This window comes from Gekko japonicus, unplaced genomic scaffold, assembly GCF_001447785.1.
Source record: "Gekko japonicus isolate JY-2015 unplaced genomic scaffold, Gekko_japonicus_V1.1 scaffold68, whole genome shotgun sequence".
Classification (NCBI taxonomy): domain Eukaryota; kingdom Metazoa; phylum Chordata; class Lepidosauria; order Squamata; family Gekkonidae; genus Gekko; species Gekko japonicus.
The window spans coordinates 1,347,366-1,370,769 of record NW_015169175.1 but is presented as its reverse complement, the minus strand read 5'-3'; the positions used below and the strand labels follow the sequence as shown (position 1 = coordinate 1,370,769).

General features: G+C 42.7%; 1 protein-coding gene across 1 annotated transcript in view; it reads right to left on the bottom strand.

Moving 5' to 3' along the window:
* Positions 1-23,404, bottom strand: part of STPG2 (sperm-tail PG-rich repeat containing 2) — a 336,565-nt gene that overhangs the window by 235,141 nt on the left and 78,020 nt on the right. Inside the window, exons 9-10 of the mRNA XM_015415991.1 lie at positions 20,010-20,173; positions 16,598-16,687 (exon numbers count right to left, since the gene is read on the bottom strand). Coding sequence (XP_015271477.1) covers positions 16,598-16,687; positions 20,010-20,173 — 254 coding nt within the window. The remainder of the gene's footprint in view (positions 1-16,597; positions 16,688-20,009; positions 20,174-23,404) is intronic.

Below are 23,404 nucleotides of genomic sequence, written 5' to 3'. Positions count from 1 at the left end.
CAAAGGGGTATAAATCCAATCTCTTCTTCTTCTTCTTCTTCTTCTTCTTCTTCTTCTTCTTCTTCTTCTTCTTCTTCTTCTTCTTCTTCTTCTTCGGAAATGAGGACAAAACACCTGTGAGAGATACCCCCATATCACAGCATCCTACATTTCCCCTCTCCCACGGCCACGGCAGTGGCAATCAAAGATGTAAAGTGGTAATATGGAAATATAAATTGCCATGACAAGTGTAACTGCACAACATGTAGTGGGAGAACTTGACAAGGGGTTTCAGATTTTAGAAGCAGAGCCATGTCTCCATGAAATAAGACATGTGTCAAACATTATATCAGGACCAATCCATGGGCAGGGTAATAGTCCTCTCCTGGACTTCTTCTGAAAATACACGGATGACAACAACAACAAAAACTATCAAAGGTGTGTAATGTAAATCACACTTTGCACCAAGTATGAACATGAATGCATAAAGTTCATGGGTCGTGTGATCAGTGGCCATGTGCAATCAGCAAGCTATTCATGGTAAGGAAATGCTGAATAGTATGTAATTGGACACAGAAATCAAAATTAAGAGATACCAAGAGGTACAAGGCAAACAAAACCTTAATATACAGTACTGTTATAGCTATCTTGTCTACTGAAGTGGTCACAGGAGTAATTAATATTAAAAGTGGGATAAACTAGACTGTCCAAAGGATGAATAACTAGAGGTCTCTGCTTGACTGCATATTTCACATGCCTAAGGAAGGTCATCATCCATCTCCCAAGGAGCATAGAAGACGTCTGAAAACCAAACACCTATGCACAGATGAACCCAGAGAAGTGAGGCAAAGGCTATGGCTTTACTTATACACACTTATCATTACCGAAATCAAAGAAAAGATTTCAGTGCCCACATAGGTATCAGTCAATACAGTAAATCTTAAGTTTCCAGTACTAAAGGACAAGAGAAACTAACAGCAATACTTGTGAAAGGAAATGCCAAAAACCAGACATACATGAGAAGCACAGTCATAAAACAAGCCCAATTATTATGGAAAGGCAAAAGTAGATCAATAATTTTTACTAAAATCAGCATAGCGGTGAAATTTGCACAAACATTTGGATTTTTCTTGATCCAGTCAAATATTTATGCCAGTTGACAGAATGCACAACCACAACACTGTTGTGTTATATAACTAACACATACATTACGTAATCCTATAAACTGTAGAAATACAATCCAAATTTACAGCACAGTCAATTTTGTGGATGCAAAAAGTATCTCCATTGCCGTATACCATTCTTACTATGGACACCTCATTCTCAGAACTGCTCCCATCAATAATAATGCTTAACTATATGGTCATTATTTCCCATATAGCCAGCAATTACTTCCGTTGGGGGAAGCAGAATGACTAAATTGTGACAAAAAACATATACCTGGTACTATTAGCTTATTGCTTATGCTATGAGCCATAATTCAATGCAATGAAAAGAACATAAGCTTCAAGTCCCAACTTGGGTATTCATTAATTAGGTCTTTTGGGACAATTCAACATCCAACATCTGGATTTTTTTAACCTAAAAGATTAAAATAATAATGGAAAAGCACTACCGAGGCACTGAGGATATATACTTAGAGAAAGCTATTGGGGGTGGGGGTTGTATTTACAATATATAAATCTCATATAGTTTTGTTTGGAGCCAACAGCATCCAAGATATTTCTCTATATGCTGAGGATACCGTTTAAGAGGAAAAGAAAAAGCTAAGAAGTTCAGTAAAGTATGATGACATGTAAAAATGGTATGGTTATTTGTGTGCTGGAAAACCTCCAGTTTGAACTAGATTTAAAAAGCGTAATAGCAGTTCTGGCATAACATAGGATACAATATTTAGGAATGGCACAGAAACAGAAACCATTTCAGCAGCTCCATCTAGAATAGAATAGAATAGAATAGAATAGCACAGAAACAGAATAGAATAGAATAGAATAGAATAGAATAGAATAGAATAGAATAGAATAGAATAGAATAGAGGAAGACAGAAGAGAACAGGAAGGATACATACACACGCTGTAACCATTAGGAATGAATTTTAAATGCCTTATCATCTTATATCTCTAAAACAGCCTCTAGAGATTATTCCTTTTTGTATTATGGGGCACAGGTGAAAAAATCTGCCAATGAGTCTGCAGACAATGCAGAAACTGAACCCAGGAATCTTCAACCTAAACTAACATTCTGTCCAGCGAAATCAACATCTCTCCTTTTTATTGAGCATATAACATAACTGGACAATTAGTTCTCTCTGAATTTATGAACTGCTGGTGATATGTATAAAGAATTTTGGTTCCCTTAACATTTCGTTCTGATTCAAAGTTTGGTTCAGGCTTCAACTGTGGCCTGCTTGTGAGTTAAACAGAGTTCAAAACTGCCTTGCTAGGAAAGAGCGCGGTGACCTTGTGCAGCCTAGATAACAGAGCCAGCTGCAGAAGGGAGTGTGAAGCCTCGTACTGGCTTTCCAATTAGACACATTCCTTTCAATTAAGCTCATGATTTGCACCTGTGGAAAAGGGGCCAAGCCTAACTGCAAATTGGGTTTGTTCCTTCCTCTCAGGTTGGACCACCGCTTAGGTCACCTGTTCAGCCATTGGTTCAACACTTTGGCTGTCATCACTAAGGTTTCTTATTGGTTGCCTGGAACCACAAAGGTCTCTTACCCATAAAGACATAAGATTCTAGTCTACTATCAGCTTGATGGTGGCTACTCAAGACCTAGCCATGTAGACATCTTCTTTTTCATGTTGGCCATCTTGGATACTTGCTTGCATGGGCCATTCAGCTCTGGCCTTTGGTGACTTGAGAACAGAACCACTTTGGATCACTGGAGCTTCAATTTGAGAATGGTTAACATCTCGCAACTTGGAACCATTGTATTACAGTTTTAGTTAGCCCTTAAATCTCTAGTTTTGTTATTTTATCCTCACAGTCTTTTGTTCCTGTTTAAAGTATTCTTGCACCTTAATACGAATATATTTTAATTTACTTTTGTGGTTATTTGCTTTCATAGTCTAAATCCAGAGCCTAGACTGGCAGACCACCTACCAGAGTAATTGTCTTTTGTGGGAAACTCCTTCTGTGAGCCTACCTCACAGGGTAGACTTTCTGGTTTAGATGCAGGAAGGCCAGAAGCCCTTTGGCTTCTAACTACTGGGTTAGTTAAAGGGGCTGGTGGCAGACTATCACGCTGGTGTGTGAATAGTCACACACCAGAGTTTTGCAATTTTGTGTTGCAGCCCTATATCAAAAAGTGCTTGGCCTGGGCTGGGCTAGGTGACCATTTGACAATACGCCATACCCAAGTCAGGATACTCAGTATAAAGTGGGACATGTTACACACCTCTTTTTGAAGAAGTGTCATCCATTTATGACCACCCTGTCTGGAACTGCTCAACCAAATGACACCAAGAAGATGTCATTTGACAGCCCATGATATGTAGCCAGTTTGATTTGGCATAGTATTAGTGTTTCCCCACTCCCTGTTAAGATACATCTACTTAGACAAAGCTTTGCTTCTGTGACACATGAGCAACTAAGCCAATGGCAGACAGAGAGACCATAACACCTTGGAAACACAGGACCACTCTGACATCAGCCAGTGATGTACAGGGAGCTCAAAGCCTTAAGAGAAAAGGTATGGCAGTACTCACATCATGGGAGTTTTTTAACATGCAAGGCCTAAAATAGCAGTTGGGTGGGGGCAAAAAGAAAGCATTACAATTCTGAAACTCCAGTCTCGGTGACAAGATATCTGTTCTCTTCTCTCCATAAATCAAATTGACACTGGCAGTTTAATATTCCTGGAATCTTAATATTAGGATGGTAAGAGTAACTTTTAGCTTGACTTCATGGCACATCATTTGCAGGGCTCTTTTGTGCTTCTGCCATTATACAAAGACAGCAAGAGGCTTCTGAGACACTAATTGATAACACTTGCATTAACTACTGAGGAAAGGTTGAGGGAGCTGTTGATTACTGGAAATATTCTAAGTGCCACAATCCCAGAACTGGAGACATTTTGATATAATTGTTCTCATTTCACTCAGTACTAATATTTTATGCTTCGCACGTAGCTCCTCTTTAGGAAAACCTTTTTTAAAAAAAAAAAAAGTCAGGCTTAGGTGTAATGACTAGAAAGGTTATTCCTGACACACAGACATAATGCACATGCTTTTCCAACCATTTTCCACCATGCCCAACTGCCCCACTGACAACTTAGAAGAAGTTTAAAGCCCTGATCAGCCACTAGTTTTACCTGGCCACTCCCCCTCCCCTCATAGTGGACTGGCAGCAAATCTTGTTGGAATAACTTATTTCATTTGACAGGTAGCATCTTTGAGATTAATGCACAGCACAGAGGCACTTTTCAAATTCCTGGAAGGATAATTTACTATCAGAAAACAAAACAAAAGAAACACATAAATGTTTAGAGAGCTTCGGCTCTCCACTGCCATATGGCATCACAGCGCAAGATGAACATAAAATACTATTACGCTATTGTAAGTTAATAGGGTAATTCATTTCATAAAATGAATATTAAATTGTTGCATATGAAATCATGCAAAAGTTTTCAATAGATAAATACCTCAGTCAGCAGTAACTACCCAAGTCCTTCTGCTCAGTAATTGCCCTTTTGTGTCTGACTGCTACATCTTTTCAAGCTAGTAGAAACAGGATTACAACTGCCCTACAATGGAATTTCATTGGTTCCTAACCAAATTCTGGGGCTCAAATGATCTGGTTAAATGAAGTTTTAATGCAATTGCTTTCTTTGATCGGCAGAAATGTATTTTAATTCAAAGCAACAGAGACGAAGGATGGGTAATGAAGTGAAATAGTGGAAGCTTGCAAGTTTGGAGGGGATAAGGGATCGTCACACAGCAGGGCCTGGCACGATGCTTTTTAAGTGAAAATTGATAAAACAGCATGACGGACATAATGTTTTGGAAATGTGAAAAACCAGAATAAGCCTATAAAAGGTTTATTTTTAATCTGACATGTATATAAATCTTATTCCTTCATTAGCCCAGCAAATGAGGAAGAAACATATAGGAACGCATCAGGGATTGTTCCATTTTAGTACAATCTGTTACAATTAGAATTTCCTCAAACCATGCAGGGCTTGATTAGCATTCTAATGATTTGCTGAATTCTAACTTCTTATGCATAGGCCAACATTGCACAAGTACATACAAAGGATCTGAAAAAAGCGTAAGACCATATCTCAGTGGCACAGCACATATGTTGCAAGAAGAAGGCTCCTAGTTCAGTCCCCAGAATCTCCAGTCAAAGGATACGGAGCAGCAGAGGTGGGCAAGATAAGCTTCAAACCTCAGAGAGCTACAGGCAGATGTTGTATGATAGACCGTCTGTGTTGCCTATTTTTCCACACCTCAGAATTCAAAACTTCATTTGCTGTTTTCTTGTACATAAAGGATACAGTCTCACTATCCCCAGTATCTTGCTTGTCAGACAACACCTTTTATTATCATTATTGTGAATCATACTACCCCCTAATTCAAGAATCAGATGCAGATTGGCCATTTAGGCCAATAGGAAAAGTCCTGGTGGGCCAATAACTGGGGGGGGGGCTGCCCTCCTGCCAGGGCCAGCCTGGCTCCAAGAAAGGGACAGCCCTCACCCCTATGCAAGGCAGGTGAGAGCTGCCACTGCAAGCTGGTGGCCTAAGCCCTGTATGGCGTGGCGAAGGAAACACACAGCCTGCCAAAGCCCTGTGTAGCATGAGGAAGTAGGCATGTGGCCTGGCTGAGCTGCCACATGGCAAAGTAGATTCCTGGACAAGCCATGGGTGGCATGGGGCTGGTTGGGCAGTCTCTGTCTCCCTCCCTTCCTTCTTCAGGGGATGCAGGGCTCGAGGTGGTGTACTTTCCCAGGGGAGCCCTTTCTCAGCTCTCTTACTCTTTGCTTCCAACTTCTGATGAGGAAAGCATAAGCCATGATGGACTAAGCTTTTACCTAGGGACTCCATCAGCAATTCGAGACCCGAGTGTGCTGCATGATGGAGTGAGCTCCCATCTCTAGTTCCAGCTCCTGACAACCTAGCAGTTCGAAAGTAAGAAATTGCAAGTAGATAAATAGGTACCACTTCAGTGGGAAGGTAACAGCGTTCCGTGCGCCTTGATGTTTAGTCATGCCGGCCACATGACCACAGAAACGTCTGATTCGACTGGCTTTCGAGCAAGTGAACCTTTACCTTTACCATCTTGTCCATGCATCAAGGAACAATGGGAAGAAGTCCCAACCATGAGGACTAAGGTAATGATGTACTTTAAACCAGTGCTACTTTGAGCAAACCTAGCCTGTCCCAAATAAACATCATTTAGGATAAGGTCAGAGTATACAGTAAGGGGATTGTGGGTTTTCACCATTTCTTTGTTCCCTTTCTCAGCCTTATTGCTTGAACAGAACATGTGTACTCTTAAAACGGGATCCTTTTACCATATGTGGTGGCTATGTGAGAGAGCTAAGAAATATTAGGTATGGATACATGAAATATCACAGAACATATTGAAATGTTGTATACCTTTTACTCCAGAAATATACCAGATAATTTTAAAAGAGAAGATTCTTATCTCATGCTGTATATAATTACTTCTGCTAGAATACTGTATGCCAAATACTACAGGAGTCAGGATATGCCAAGCAAAGAAGAGTTTATTAATAAAATATTAGAAGCAGCAGAGATGGACAAACTAACTTTGTTTCTGAAGGACCACACTGAAAAGACTTTTGAAAATATATGGACAAGATTTTACAGATGGTATGAGAACTATATTTTTAACACGACAAGACAAGGTATACAAGCAAGTTGAAAAGATAGTAAAGACTACAACAGCATTAATTTATGTACAAACGGTTGCAAAAATACTCTCCATTGTAAGGTATAAGCTCAAAGTCTTCTATAATTGGCTCCAAATTATGCTTACTCATAATGTACCCCCAGTTTTATGTTATTCTAGGTGTTTTGTCTAAGTTTGTTATGTGTTATAGAAAATTAAAAAATTAAGATTGAAAAAAAGAACATGTGTACTCTTTTTTATTCATTTATTGAACTTTCTTATATTTTTAATAGTTCCGTTTATTAGGTTTAAAAGCCTATAGGCCATATACCATAAAAATTAATTTAGACTTTTAAAAGGCTTTAGACATTTAAAAAGTCAGTATAACAGAAATGTGCCACATCTATTATACAGTTATGCCACAGAGTACTCAGCAAAAGTCTCAACCTTGTAGATTCCAAAAAGAAAGAATATTTTAATAACCATTTCCTCAGGAACTTTTCTCTTGCAATTGCATGTTTTGGGCAACAGAAAAACATATGGGCAAGTGAGTGCTAGATGTAAGACACTGAGATATTCTGAATCATTGGTGCCAACAGGGGTTGCCCAGTTTGTTTCTGGCACCCCAGGGAACAAGAGGAGGGGGTGGTGTTGCCGAGCAGAAACTTGGGACAGCTGTGGGGGGGGGGGCTGACCTTGCAGGAGCCAACTAGGAGGGGCTTGTGGGATGCAAGAAGAAGGGGCTTGCAACTCTGTTCCTTCACACCATGATTTTTTGTTTACTTGACCAGGTAGTGGCATCTAAAGTAGTTGATGAATTTTGCCACTACCACCAATTGTATCTTTGCTGCATTTTACAGTGATTTTCAAAAAAAAGCCTAGTTATGTAGCCCTGAGGACCATGGGTAAAAGGTAGGAGACAAATATTTTATATAAACAATTCAGTTCCCTCTCTGAAGTATGCAATTTCTGTGTGTTAACTGAACATTAGAAAATTCTACCAGAAATCTACAAAAAAAAAAAGGAAAACGGAAACAAATCCATGTTGGATTAATATGCACTAGGGTTGTTACAGCAGAAGCAAAAATCCCAAGATGGGCGAAATACAGACCTACATGAGAGCAACCTCTCTCCATAACAAACTGATACTATTTAGAGGCGATAAACACTCGATATTTAATGATACCTATATCGCTGTGTGGTACAGTGCACTATTAACAGTCTAATGGCAACCTACCACCAGTTCTCATTAGAGCAGCATAATAATAGTAGATTACATCCGATAGCTTCCAGTCAAATTTAATAGGAACCATTTTCACTACATAAGTTTATAATTTGTTTTTAATCACATAAAAGCATTACGGAATAACAGGGTCCTTTATACACTGTTCTAATTTAAGAATAAAAACTAAAAAAATACAATAAAACAAAAACACAGCATTTATGCATGCAAACCCACTAAAATCCCAGACCTGTTACGGTTGCAGGCTTCCTCAAGCTTATGCATTCTGCCCCAAGCAAAAAACTCCATACAGTAAAAAGACTGCACTGAATTTTTGCCCAGAAAAATTTCTGAAGTGAAAGGGTAGCTTGCAGGGAAGCCAAACTATTTTCAACTTAGCTGTGGCTTTGTTGCTGCTGTATGCAGAGATTTACAACCTCATTTCCTCCTCTATTGCTGCTTAAGTACTTTTCACCTGTCCCCACAGGCTTACCTAGCTGCCATTAGGTTTATTCTACTGCTTTCCCATATAGCTTCTTTATTTATTTAAAACATTTATATCCTGCTTTTCCTCGTCAGCTTACAATACATAGTAACAGTAGAACCACAGATCACCCCCCAACACACACAGAGACCTAGTAAAACCTAGTAATACCTAACAACACACAACATCATGCAATACAATGCCTACAACTTACACTCCAGAAAAAAAGATCTGGTGAAAACAGCAACCTTACAGAGCCTCCTAGAAATTGACTTCTCCTCCCTGGGGAGCCCATTCCATAAATTGGGAGCAACTACAGAACAACCAAATGGGCCCTCGTCACTACTAGGTGGGGCACCTTTCCTTTCAACCCTACAAGCTCACAGATATATAAACTTGAGCAGCATAAAATTTCTATATATGGGGCACCTTTAATGATGGAACAACCAAAAGTTAGCTAACTGAAGACTGTAGCTGATGCACACTGACGTATCGGGAGAGATTATTCTTTTGATGTATGTGTCCTAGGCTATGAAAGGCTTTAAAGGTCATAACTAGCACCTTGAACGAAACTCAGACTGGCAGCCAAGGAAGCTATTTTAAGATTGGCAAAATGTGTTCCTGACAGCCAACCCCGTAACTTCAGACTGACACATCCTGAGACTGCTGCAATTTCTGGGTGATCTTCCAGGACAGCCCAACACAGAGAGCATTACAGTTGTCCAAGTTTACAACAACTTTGATCAGTGTGGCCACATTAGCCAAGTCTATGAGAGAGCTAGCTAACTAGATACAGCTGAGTAGCTCTAGATGTCTGCAAGCCCCTGCCTTCCTGATTAGCATTCAGCTTAAGCTTGTTCTGCTTGGGCCACTTAACTCCAGCCTAAAAACGCAGGTTGAGGAAAGACTGGTCTGGAGGCATAATGAAATGAAGAGCAGAGGGTTATCTGTGTATTGATGACACCCACCCCAAAGCTATTGACTATGTCATTCAGCAGGCTTAAAGAGAATGTTGAAAATCATACTGACAAAGCAATTTCCAACAACAACAATCATTTAAAGTAAGTCTGGGCCCCATTTGCAGGCCCACAGAGATGGAGGGGGAGGCAACATGTGCTGTCATGCCCAAGTGGCATGGCTGGGAGCAGGCAGAGATGCCTTCGGGGTTGCGCAGCTCTCCCCCACACACAGGTGGGCTAATCAGACATGGCCTGATGCAGCCCATGGGGCGGACCAGTCCAGTTTTAAAGGGCCTCACCATGCCACTCAGGCTCTGTTCTGCTTCATGCCTTTGCCTGCCCAACCTCTCTATATTTTGATGCATGTTGCATGTGTTTATTGGGTTATTGAGAGCCAGTTTGGTGTAGTGGTTAAGTGCGTAGACTCTAATCTGGGAGAACCGGGTTTGATTCCCAACTCCTCCACTTGCACCTGGCTGGATGACCTTGGGCAAGCCGTAGTTCTGATAAGAGCTGTTCTTGAAAAAGAGCAGTTTCTGTCGAGCTCTCTTAGCCCCACCTACCTCACATGGTGTCTGTTGTGGGGAGGGGGAGGGAAAGGAGTTTGTAAGCTGCTCTGAGACACCTTTGGGTAGTGAAGGGTGGGGTATAAATCCAATCTCCTCCTCCTCCTCCTCCTTCTCCTCTTCTTCTTCTTCTTTCTATTTCTATTTCTATTTGTTACACTTGTTTGTTCCTTTTGTCACAACTGTGTTGGTGGTATCAGATCCAGATGGGGCTAGAACCATTTCAGGGAAAGGTGGCCTGCATGCCCAGTTTTCTCCAATGTTAGGGGGGATCCCCTGAAGGGATTTTGGGGTGAGGTTTAAGGGGCAGGCCCAGCTTGGGGGCTGTCAAGGCACCCTCACTCCCAAGTGGCAGTGGATTCCAGGGGGATTCCACACAGTGGCCACCATCCACGTGGATCCCAGCATCCTGCCATCCCCCGGTTTATCCCCTCCCCCCAGAAGGCGGGCTGGGGGTGGAGCGGGTGGCTTGCATTGGCTGGCAAGGCAGGTCGGCAGATGCCTGGATGTGATTTGTCCATGCTACGCTGGGATCCTGCAGCTCCTGTAACCAATAAAGTTGTGGCCATTTTCATTCCAGAAGGCCATGCATTGTCTTCTTGCAATATGATCGATTTGTGTGACTTTGGGCATGCAAACATAATCCACAACTAACACACCTTTGCAAGAATGGATTCCAAGCTAAAACAGCATTACCACTAAAAAAAAAAAAGCAGAGCATCGTAACATTTATTTATTTATTTATTATTTCAATTTGTCTCCCGCCTTGCTACAGAACTGGCTCAAGGCCATTAAAAACACTAAGACATTAAAACTAACATTAAAAACACTAAGACAATAAATACATTAAAATACAATGGAGAATAAATACAACTGCCTAAGCAACTAAACAGTACTAATGATAATGATGATGATGGTGGCGTGCAATATACAAACAGCAGCAATAACCAGCCAATGTTTCACGCAGGCCGAGATGTATTTTGGCAGCACATTCGTCAGTGGTGCTTTTGCCAGTGGCCCATTCATCAGTGGCGGCTCCTAATCAAAGGCCTGGTGGAAGTACTCCGTTTTGCAGGCCCTGCGGAACTGTAAAAGGTCCCACAGGCCCCTGATGTTATCCGGGAGCTCATTCCACCAGTGTGGAGCCACCACTGAAAAGGCCCTAGCAGCCAACTTGGCATTTCTTGGGCCAGGAAGAGTCAGACGATTCTGTGATCCTGACCTCAGTGCTCTCTGGGGCACATGTGGGGAAAGACAGTCCCTCAAGTAGGCAGGCCCCTGACCATATAGGGCTTTAAAGGTCAAAACCAGCACCTTGAAATGGATCCGGTAAGCTATTGGCAGCCAGTGCAGTGCCTTCAGCACAGGTTGGATGTGGTCTCGTATAGAGCGACCCATCAGCAGCCTGGCCGCCGCATTTTGCACTAGCTGCTGCTTCCGGATCTGAGACAAGGGCAGCCCCATGTAGAGAGCGTTGCAGTAGTCTAATCTCGAGGTGACCATAGCATGAGTCACTGTTGCCAGGTCATCACGTTCGAGGAAGGGAACCAACTGCCTGATCAGCCACAGATGGTAAAAGACTGCCTTGGCAGTGGCCGCTACCTGGGCCTCCATTGTTAAGGCAGCATCCAGGAGCACTCCCAAACTCCTAACCCTTGGCGCTGGCACCAATGGCGCCCCGTCAAAGGTCGGGAGTGAGATCCCTACCCCCGGTCCACTCCGACTCAGGCACAGGACCTCCATCTTCGTTGGATTCAATTTCAATCAACTCAGTCTAAGCCAGCCCACCACGTCACAAAGCGCCCGCTCCAGGTCATCTGGGGTAGAGTCGGACTGGCCGCCCAACGGCAGATATAGCTGGGTGTCATCTGCGTATTAATGGCACCCTAGTCTATGCCTCCAGGCAATCTGGGCGAGGGGGTGCATATACCGCCCCTTGAGGAACCCCGCAGGCCAGCGGGTACCTCTGAGATGTCAGCTCCCCTAACACCACTGTCCGTCCCCGACCTTGGAGAAAGGAGACAAGCCATTGCAAGGCAAGCCCCTGAATCCCAGTGTCGGCAGTAGCTGATGGTCGACAATGTCAAACACCACCAACAGATCTAATAGCAACAGCACCGCCGTACCGCCTCAATTCAGATGCCTTTGGAGGTCATCCGTGAGTGCGACCAGTGCCGTCTCCATCCCATGAACCGGCCGGAAGCCGTGCTGAAATGGGTCTAGCATGGAAGTGTCATCCATAAAGCTCTGCAACTGAATTGCCACCGCTCTCTCAAGTAATTTGCCCAAATAGGGCAAATTGGAGACCAGCCAATAGTTGGCCAATTCAGCTGGGTCCAGAGATGGTTTTGTCAAGAGTGAATAAAACCAGAAGACATGCATGGAGCCTTGAGTTCGCTCACTATCTCAACTGTGGCAGGGAGATCACGGCGAAGCAGTAGGACTTTATCTGCAAAATAGCTCGCAAAAGCCTCACAGCCAATACCCAATTCCCTAGCATTTGGTCTGCCCTGCGGCAGCTCTGTTAACAACCAAATAGTCCTAAATAATCGTGCTGGGCGTGAGCTAGCAGACGCAACCATAGCCGCGTAGAATTGTCTCTTCACGGCTTTGATTGCCACCTCATAGGATCTAATAAACATCCTATAAGATGCTCTTGTTGCTTCGTCGCAGGTGCGCCGCCACTATCTCTCTAACCATCTAAGCCGTCGTTTCCTTAGAGAACCAAAAAGTACAGGTGAGAAGGAGTCATCTGTTTCTGGCCATTCACTATTACTTCTGAATGCTCTCCACCTTCCTACACATACATTAACCAACAAAACCACTGGATGATATCACTTGCAAAAGCTGTTAGCCACAAGCAAGTAGCCATTTCATTGGACTCAGAAACAGGTAGGAAGTACCAGAGATCCAGAACAAAATAGGCAACAAAAGGAAAATGTGGGGCCCAAAAGACAACCAAACCAATCAACTATCACTAGTTGCATCACACCCCTTTCATATGTACCTATGATAGTATTTTGCCACCATTTATTTGATTGCTGACATGACATTCCATGAAAGCATCAACACAACACATTTGCAAAACACACACTCTTCAGAGAAGTACTGCTTCTATTATATAAACCTAATCCACGCTTCACCATTGCCAGCCCATAGAGCTGACACCGGCTTTTGCCTGCCCCCCCCTTCTTGGATGAAGCACAAGGGGTGGGAGAATCAATCATGGCTCAGTGTGGGAGCACTGGCCAATCGTGGGCGAGCTTGCCGGCCAAGTTTGGTGGCAGTCGCCCTCCGAACGCAGATCAGCCCAGCACAAGCTCCCCACCTGCCCACCCTCTTTTTGGACCATGTGGGATTAGCTGGTCGCCATTTTTAGGGCTGAACAGGAATTTTTTTTAGGCCTCACTCAGATTGGCAAAGAGGGGGCCTTTTTTCACCTACTTCATGTGGTCAGAGGGGGTATGGTTTAAGTAGGCCTGGTAAAGCTGATTAGACCCTAACTGGGAAGGTGGGGAAAGCACGGATTGAGGGGGTGTTCAATTGCCAAGCACCCTGGGATATCAGCGATTGGGGGGGGGTCCTCATACTGGGTGCCTATGGGTTTTGCAGTCAGGGTGATTCAGTTGGGGGCCTCTTCGGGGTGGGGGACCATATGATGAGCCTTAAGGTTTTGCAGTCGTGGGCTTGAATGACATGACAGCAGCCATGGATAAGGTGCCAATCAAGCCACTCCAGGCACAAATAAAGATGATCTCAGACCACGAAGACACAAATGACTAGCTGGGGGGGTGGGGATTTTAGGTGAGAGAAAAATATTAATCTTGGGTACAAAAGATAAAAACCAAAGTAGTTTGTTATCATTTCAAGATCAATTACACTTTTATTCAGATAGATCTAAAATAAATGAGCTGCCTTGCTTCCATGAATATCACCTACAGTTTTCATTTACAGATAAAGATTTTCATTTGTACATTTACACCACGAAACAAAAACTGAAACATATGAACACGGAAATAGTATTGTTAATGATGTGTCAATAATTACGCTGTTTTCTACTACAGTACATAATTTACATACATATATTTCCTACTAAATATCACTATTGTGTACAATCTTGGATTCATTTATAATAATGCTTTTGTTACTGGCATAGTTAACAGTCATTCATTTCAAAGAACCAGAAGCCTAAATTTCTGAGCATCTGGTCATCATTATATACTAAGTAAAGACTAATGGGCCGTCTGTTACGAATATTAGTTGCAAAAATGCTACAGTCAGCAAACATATCTTCTTCCATAGGAAGCTGTAAAACATGGAAGTCTCTTGTCTTAATATTCTAGTCAAGATACAGGAATCACAAGTAGTAGTGTAGTGTGGAAACTGCTGCTCCATAGATAACTGGCTGTACATCTATTTCCAAGTACAATTCAAGGTGCTGGTTCCAACCTTCAAAGTCCTAAACATGTTAGAGCTGGTGAATGTGGAAGAACCATCTCCCTGTATTGTCCAGACTGCCAGTTACTCCCCTTACAAACTCTGTTCTCTATGCCTCCACCTGCAGAGAGCAGGCTGGTGGCAACCAGAGACAGGACTTTATCAGTAATGGCACCCCGTTCTCAATGCTGTCCCCACTGAGGATCGCATGGTACCTAACCTGCTCTCCTTTAGGCCCCAGGGCAAAACATTTCTTTTAAACTTTTAACTAAGGGTATCCATTGTGTTTTAGCTTTTGCATGGCTTAGTTCTAGACTGAGAACTCTTTCTGAACACAGTAATAGGCCTCTGTTTTATGTTGTTTTATGGCTTATTATTAAGAAATTTTAAACTGTTTGATGGTTTTATAGTCCTGTTTGGCTATGTGTGGCCCCTTTAGCTTCTTCTGCTGGATCTTCCAACTGACCCTCTGACAGAAATCGATGAGAAGGCAAGAGCTGATTTCTAACTTCACAACACCCAAGTTCTTAACCAATATTTCCATGAGCCTTCTGCTGCTTGCCCAAGGCTTCTAGGGACCCGCTACATGCTGTACACTTCTTATTCCCTTGTGTCTCTACCTAGCATTGACTTGGTTGGCAGAGACGATTACTTCTGTGGACAATCATCCAACCCCCAACTAGAATGTAAGCATGCAGAGAAGGCGCTTTGTTGTTCAGTCGCACAGTCGAATTCGACTCTTCGCGACCCCATGGACAAGATCACGCCAGGCCCTCCTGTCTTCCGCTGTCCTCTGAAGTTTGCTCAATTTCATGTTCGTTGCATCTATGACACGGTCTAACCATCTCATCCTTTGCCGTCCCCGTCTTCTTTGACCTTCAATCTTTCCTACACTACAGATGCCATATTGTTTTAGAGGATAGCTGCTTCATTCTGTGAACTTGGGCATTAGTGGGAGGACAGGGAGGGTTGCATAAGTGCTTACTTCTCATTGCCCTTTCTTCCATGCGCAGGGAAATGCCGGTCACCGCTTTGGAGTCAGGAAGCAATTTTCTCCAGGCCAATTTGGCCAGGGATCCTGGAAGGTTTTTTGTCATCTTCTGGGCATGGAGCAGGGGTCACTCAGGCTGGAGGGAAGGTAGTTGTGAATCTCCTGCACTGTGCAGGGGGTTGGACTAGATGACTCTGGAGGTCCCTTCCAATTCTATGATTCAATTATTCATTCACGTTTTCTGGACTGTATTTGGGCTAGGATTCTTGCATATTCCATTTTTTAGATGGAGTTTCAATTTGGTGCCTATAGTAGCAGTGATAACCCCACCACTGCCCACCCAAAAATTAAGAAGATAAAGCTAAGACATGACATAGCTAAAAGCAGATGACTTCTTGTGCTTTAAAGGTTTATTTTATTAACAAAACGTAGACACTAGTAAAACTGATTGGTTCACTAAATTCAAAATAATCAGTTCCATATATCTACTTCTGCAAGTCCAACAGAGTCATGAATAAAGCTCAGGTTAGTGAACTGCCTTTTGATCTTCAGTCATTTGACATTTGCCCTCACAGATTCAGTGTGAAATATCAACAGCTTACCCCTCTAAATTGGATTCCTTGTACAAGAGAGAAACTATTGTCTTCCAACCCAAGTTTGCACCAGGACTAAGATGCAAAGTGTAATTAACGCCTCTCTTAAATAGCCTCAATTAAACACCTGTCTCTCAGCAATACACCATAGGGAAGGCAGATGCTTATCTAATTAACAACACAGTTCTTTGCTGAAGATATATTGGTGGGGGTGGGTGAGGATAATTTAAGTACTGGTAATGTCATTGGAGTTCACAACCACTTACTCCACATAGAAAGGATTTCTAACTTTCACTATGGATAGAACATTAAATTATTCTCTGTTAAATGGTACATTTAAAACATTACACAGAAAGGGGCATGCGGGATCCTCCACTAGCCTGATTTTTTTCAATTAGAGTTGACAGAATATGGATATGTAATTTTAGTTGTTATTCCATGTTTTGAACAGAACAGAGACTTGATGCTACTTAAAGGAAGAACTGCCAAATCTGGAGTTGGCTTACCGTACAAATTACTGGAATTCTCTCCGTTGCTGACACAAAAACAGACAACTGCTTTGCTTTTTTGTGTGATGCTTTCGAGGTCTCTTCAAACTGAAAAATCAACGACACAGGAGTTACTTTTCTTCAAATATCTAAACCCTTGTGCATATTATTTGTTTAAAATTAGATCTGTTTACACAACAGTCAATAATTCGACCTTATTGCATGCTCACTGTACAATTAATGTCTCTCAACTAGCACCTGCTAAAGTGAGGTCCCACTGTACACCTGCCTCTACTAGGACTTTAATGTGAAACCACCTGCACATGCACTGGTGCCACTAGAATTATTCAGCTTGGGATGCAAAAAAAATTAAAGACCAAAATGCTTACAACCCCCTTCCCCTACAGGGCTAAGTGGATTGCCTTCCCTTCCTTGGCACCCCTCTCCACTACTCCCTCTATTTCTGTTACATTATTTTTAAACAAATAAATATCAGGAAATGCCAGACACCCACAGTTATGCATTGTGTTGAAAAATTAAGTAATTTTGTTTGGCATTAGTGACTTTTAAGAGTTCTTTATTTTTAAAAAAACTGCATAAATTCTAGCATACTTCACCCTTTCAAGGAATCTTAATAGCATGCCCCACCTCCTTCCATCATGAGACCCATCTCTAAATTTATCTATAATAACTTCTAATGATAATATATGTTAGCTACTCAGCTTGATTAAGACCTAAGGGAAAAAAATTATTTGCATTTGAGAAATGCTAAAGAAAATTGTTCCTACAACCAACATATTTGGTAATATGTATTCTGTTCCTCCCCACATGACTATAATTCTGTTAAATTAAGCTGTCAGGGAATGTTAATGGGGGTCTTAGGTAGTTATAGGTAATACGTTTGATAATATGGGACTTGAGAAAGAAAAAGATTCTCTATTAATTAATTGATGCCGCATGAAGGAGAGGCTGTTTTTCCAGCTTGATTGTAAAGCTATGAGTGCTGAAAAGTTAGTTATTTCCTAATAATTAAAGATACTTATTTTCTCTGCATTTAAAAATTAATGAATCCTGTCAGCCATATAGTCCTGCCTTTCTGATTTAAGGAGTACTTTCTTGTTCAATTATGACATCTTCGTATGCCGTTGTACTAGTTTCCATTTTGGGGGTCAACTAGAGCACTGGCTTATATATAGATATGAATCCTTCTCCTCCTTCCTCCTTCTCCATTAGTTGATCAAGCTTGGCTCCTTCATGTTCCTCCCCACAGGGTTGATCAAAGAATGCAAGCCCTTTGTCAATACTGGCAATCTTATGAAGGTTTACTCAGAACTAAGTTCAATGAATGTTTATTTGGAATTCAAGATTCCACCTGAAAATAGTGTGACAGAGAAGACGGAGCTGGAAGAAAAAGGATTAAAAACAGCTGGGTTGGACAGTAGCTGTCTTCTCCCCCTACCATACCAGTGACAATAGCTGTGGGGAGGGGCAGCTTTTAATCAGAGATATAGCTCAATCAGAGAGGGCTAATTCCTCCCACCCTTGCCACATCACTCAGGACGCAGGATCACAATCCATTATTTTTAACAAATCTTGTTTGTCAAGACGCTATTTTCTAGCAATTACAGACTTCCCACAAATTGTGTAGTGTGACACAGTTACAACTCTTAAGTTCCAAATGGATTAGCAGAAGTCAGGGGGGAAAGCTCTCTCATTTGCTTGTACTGGAAGCTGTAAGGCTTCTTTGCAGGGGATGCAGCAATCAATTTACCTAGGCTGCCATTCCAATAGAGACAAGTCACAGTCTTCAAGGAAACACACAAGCAGAGCCTGAACATAACAGCCCTCCTGCATTGTTCAGCTCATGTATTCTGATGCATGCTGCCTTTGAACTTAGAGGTTCCATTTAGTGCCATATGTAATAATCACTAATAACCATATATTCCAAATACAGAAGTAAGTACCATTCGGAAACACTTGGAGTGAAAACCTGTGGATGCAGCCTTCAAGCATTTGCTAGGCAGAGAATTTGGTTCTTCAACCCATTTGAGTTTAAAGTCACTCTGGCGGAAAGTGTCATCAGGTTGTAGCTGACTTATGGCAACCCCACAGGGGTTTCAACGCAAGAGACAAACAGCAGTAGTTTGAAATTGCTTGCCTCTGTGAAGCAACCCTGGGCTTCCTTGGTGATCTCCCATCCAAGTACTAACCAGAGCTGACCCTGCGTAGCTTCCAAGATCTGATGAGACCAGGCTTGCCTTGGCCACCCAGGTCAGTGCAGAATTACTATAGATATTGTCATGAGTCAGCCATGGCTCAGTGATAGCAAGGACTCCTCAGGAGAAGCGGACTCCTTGGGAGAAGAGGAGCCCCGTCTAGCAAACCATGAGTCAACAGAAGCTGACAAGAAGGAAAATGAGCTGTAGGCTTGTCACAATTCACAGCCAACAGCTGGTGCAGAGCCACTGACACCCTCCAGCCTTGGTTCAGCAGGTGAAACTCAGCTGATTGTTTCCAGCCCTCCAGTATCACCCACACCCTTAGAGCACAGACTGAGGCTATAAACAGAACTACAGAAGAGATGACAAAGTGCACGCCTCCTGGCCCAATGTCAGTTGCTTGAGTAGTTGCAGGATTGCTCCTGAGCAGCTGACTGTAAGTATGAACCTTAAGCATACTGTGGAAGCAAGAAGTTGAAATCCATGACTCTGCAATTCACCCCTTCCCACCCCGCCCCCCCCCCCCCGACTTCCAATTTCCAATTTTATTTGTGGCGCTCCCTAGGGAGTGTGTGCGGGGTGCCCCCCCACTTATTTAAAGGCCCCCTGAATTAAAAAAAATCCTGGCTGCCTTGGGCCTGCCTTTTGGGAGCCCCGTGTAGCCAGCCTGGAGTCAACAGGAGAAGGTAGCCAGCAGGAGAGATGAGCTACAGCAGGCTTGTCAGGATTCACAGCCAACAGCTGGAGCAGAGCCCCTGATTCAGCAGGCGACCCTCAGTTGACTGTTCCCAGCCCATCAGTATCTTTCTTAGAGCGCTGCAGACAAAGGCTGAGAAAAGAGCTACAGACAGGACAGCAAAGTGCACGTCTCTTGGCCTGATGCCAGCTGCTTCTGAAAACAAAGATGAGTAGTTGCAGGATTGCTTCTGAGCAGCTAGCTGCAAGCCTGACCCTTAGGTGGGGGGCTATAAAACCAGCCGAGAGAGAGGCTGTTAGGTGTGGGCGCAATGTGTATGATAGATGCTAAGCCACCGACTCTGCAGTGCCTAATCTTGGAACCTCACCTTGGACTGAACAACTACCTGACTTCTGGAACCCTGACCTTGGTCAGAACGACCCTTCCTTGCCTGGCCCCTGATACTTGGAGCCTGCAAGTCAGTACAGATATGATTATTTGGGCTCTATTTTTTAAAGACAGAAATCTGATTTACCTGATAATCAGCAGGTCCAGGGGTAGTAAAAGCTTGCCTCTTCACTAAATATAGAAGCCGAGGAACTGAAGAACCAAATGCATTTTTCTTCTTTTCCCTCAAAGCAGCTTTTTTAGGACTTTCTGTTGATATGCTATAATTGAGGATATTATAGAATGCAGGACCTACACAGAACACAATGAAATTTTGTAAACCTAGAAGACACTCTTTTTTATTTATTTTTTGTAAACCATAAAAAGCTGTTAACTCAAAATCAAAACTGTAGGACAAAAAGCTATATTATACCAAAGCGTGACTGTAGGACTCCTGCTCCATATTAAAATGATTGAAGCCAACAGAATTTGACCAGCAGCAGGACTACGGTCTTGGTTACAGACATTTCCACTAGCATTTATCACGTATCTTGCCTTTAACTGAGTAAGACTCAACTTGGTCTCTACAGACTTGGGTATATCAGTTCTCCAAATTAATTGCTAGGTTTGTTACTTTGAAAACACCTGCCCAATATAGTTATTTAACACAAAGTTCTCTTACGTGATAAAAATGAACAATGAATAAAATATTGAGTAGGTTACCCTAAATAATAAGTGTTCATGATGAAGAACAAGATTACTATTATGAGCTTGGTATGTTAAAAACGACATTTGATATATAATGTCATTTTTAACATAAAGGTAAAGGTTCCCTTGCTCGAAAGCCAGTCAAATCCGACTCTAGGGTTGCGGTGCTCATCTCCGTTTCAAAGCCGAAGAGCCAGCGCTGTCCGAAGACGTTTCCGTGGTCATGTGGCCGGCATGACTAAATGCCAAGGCGCGCGGAACGCTGTTACGCATTTTTAACATGCCAAACCTCATAATAGTAATCTTGTCCTTCATCATGAATCATCAGGCCTTTTCACTATCGGGCTCTTTTTGTAGCAGGAACTCCTTTGCATATTAGGCCACACACCCCTAATGTAGCCAATCCTCCAAGAGCTTACAGAGCTCTTCTTACAGGGGCTACTGGAAGCTCTCGGAGGATTGGCTACATTAGGGGTGTGTGGCCTAATATGCAAAGGAATTCCTGCTACAAAAAGAGCCCAATACTATAATGTTAAACGTCACATAAATTGTCTTGAAATCATTACAAAAATCCTATAAGATAGATAGATATTATCACCAAAAGGCAGATAGGAGCAAGGTCGCTGAGGCTCAGAGAGAGTGGGTTGCCTAAGGCTACCTAGAGAGTTCATTGCAAGGCTCAAAACTGGGACTACTTGATTGGTAGTTCAGCAGCATAGCCATTGCTCTACAGAGGATGAGGTACCAACTGCTCCCCATCACATAAGCACATGCTCATAAATGAAACTGCCTTATACTGAATCTGACCATTAGTCTACCAAGGTCAGTATTTACTCAAACTGGTAGCAGCACTCCGTTATTTCAGGTCAGGGTCTTTCATATCACCTACTATCGCACTGTTTTCACTGGAGATGTTCGAGACTGAACCAGCGACTGGGTTGCCATGCTCTCAGGGGCAGCAGGCAACCAGCTTGAGATTTTGCAGGGTGGAGAGGAACTGTCAAAAGTCCTCAACCAAGACCAGGCTAGGGTCTTCTGAGTGGAAGAGCTGCAAGAAGACAAAATTACAAAACCCTACCATGGGGGTGCCCTCATACTAGTCAGGTAGGCTACCACCAGCCCTTTTACGCCTATCCCAACAGCTCAGGAGCAGAAGGGCAAGTCTCCCAGACTTTCAGGGAAATTAACAATGAAGTCATCCCTGCAGGGTAGGCCTGCAGAATGAGTTTCCAGACCAGGTGGTCACTGGGTCAAAACACTGGAATTAGATTTGAGGTCAATTAAGCCAAAAACCACAAGAAGTAATTATTTTATTAAGGTGCAAAAAAAGTTTAAAAGAAAAAACGACTGAGAGGGGAAATGATAAATCTAAAAGTTAAGTTACTAGCTAATACAGTAAGACAAGGTTCCAAGTTACCGAATGTTAATCCCTCTCAGGCTGAAGGTCTCAGCATCAAAGCGTCTCTCTTTTTCCAGAGGTAGTTTAGGCCAGCAAGCTGTAGGGCTCTCACAAGCAAGCCATCAAGATGGCCGACAGGGGCACAGTAACTGCATAGTGCACAGTCACCATCAAGCAAAAGGCAAGAAGCAACTAACTGGAAAACCTGCTTTTATGGAGACAGATCCAGGTGGTCAGCCATGTTCGTCTGAAGCAGTAGAATAAATTTAGAGTCCAGCGGCACCTTTATTTGAAAAAGTGTGCGTACACATAAAAGCTCATACCTTGAATACAACTTTCTTGGTCTTAAAGGTGCCACTGGACTCTAAATATGTTCTACCATTTTCATGGGTAAGGGTCTCAAATTGGCTCCAGGTCTGCTGAGCCAATCAAAACCCTCAGAGATGATGTAACTCTCTGTTGTTGGACACATGATCTATGGCATGACTCGACCAGAGAGAAGAAATGAAACTTTACTGCAGATTAGGCCTGCCTCATTCCCACAAGTGAAGTCTATAGACCTCAATTGCTTGGAATGCGTTTGTTAAATACTGGGTTCAAGACGCATTACTACACAACAGTGTTAACTGGAGCAAAGCACCTCCTTCAGCACAACACAGCTGTGTCTTATCTAACTTAGCAAGGTTAGCTTGCTCTGTGTCTCGAACTGTCTCTGGGAACACTCTCTAGGCCACAGCCTAAACCAAAAAATTCTACAAAGACCAAAGTTTTCAAGGAACCATTTTCTTTACAGGGACGACAGTGTGATGTCCCTTCTGGTTTGCACCCAAACAATTATTACATGATGCTCTAGAAATCTGCATGTCTCTATGGTGAAAACCACTGTGGTGAGTGAATTCCTAGAGCATCATTATGACACTTCCAAGTTCAACCCAAAAGTTACATCACAACGCTAGTGCTCCTCACTGCCCGAAAGCTCCCACTTAATCAATGACCTTCCCACCTGAAAGCTCCCACTTAATCCAGGACCTTCTGCACACAGAGCAGATGGTCTACCACTCGACCATAGCCCCTTCCCATAAGAACATAAGAGAAGCCAATGTTGGATCATGCCAGTGGCCCATCCAGTCCAACACTCTGTCACACAGTGGCCAGAAATACCAGGTGCCATCAGGAGGTCCAGCAATGGGGCCAGGACACTAGAAGTCCTCCCACTGTTGCCCCCCCAAAGCACCAAGAATACAGTGCATCACTTGCCCCAAACTGAGAGTTTATAGAACATTATAGAACAAAGAGAGGGACTTTAAGATAATGTGCAAAGAGTACCTAGTAGGTTTTAAGATAATTATATTACTGGTTAATATTAAATATTTTATATTAAATAGTTATACATATAGAACTTGGATGGCTCCTATTCTAAATTGTATTTTATATTT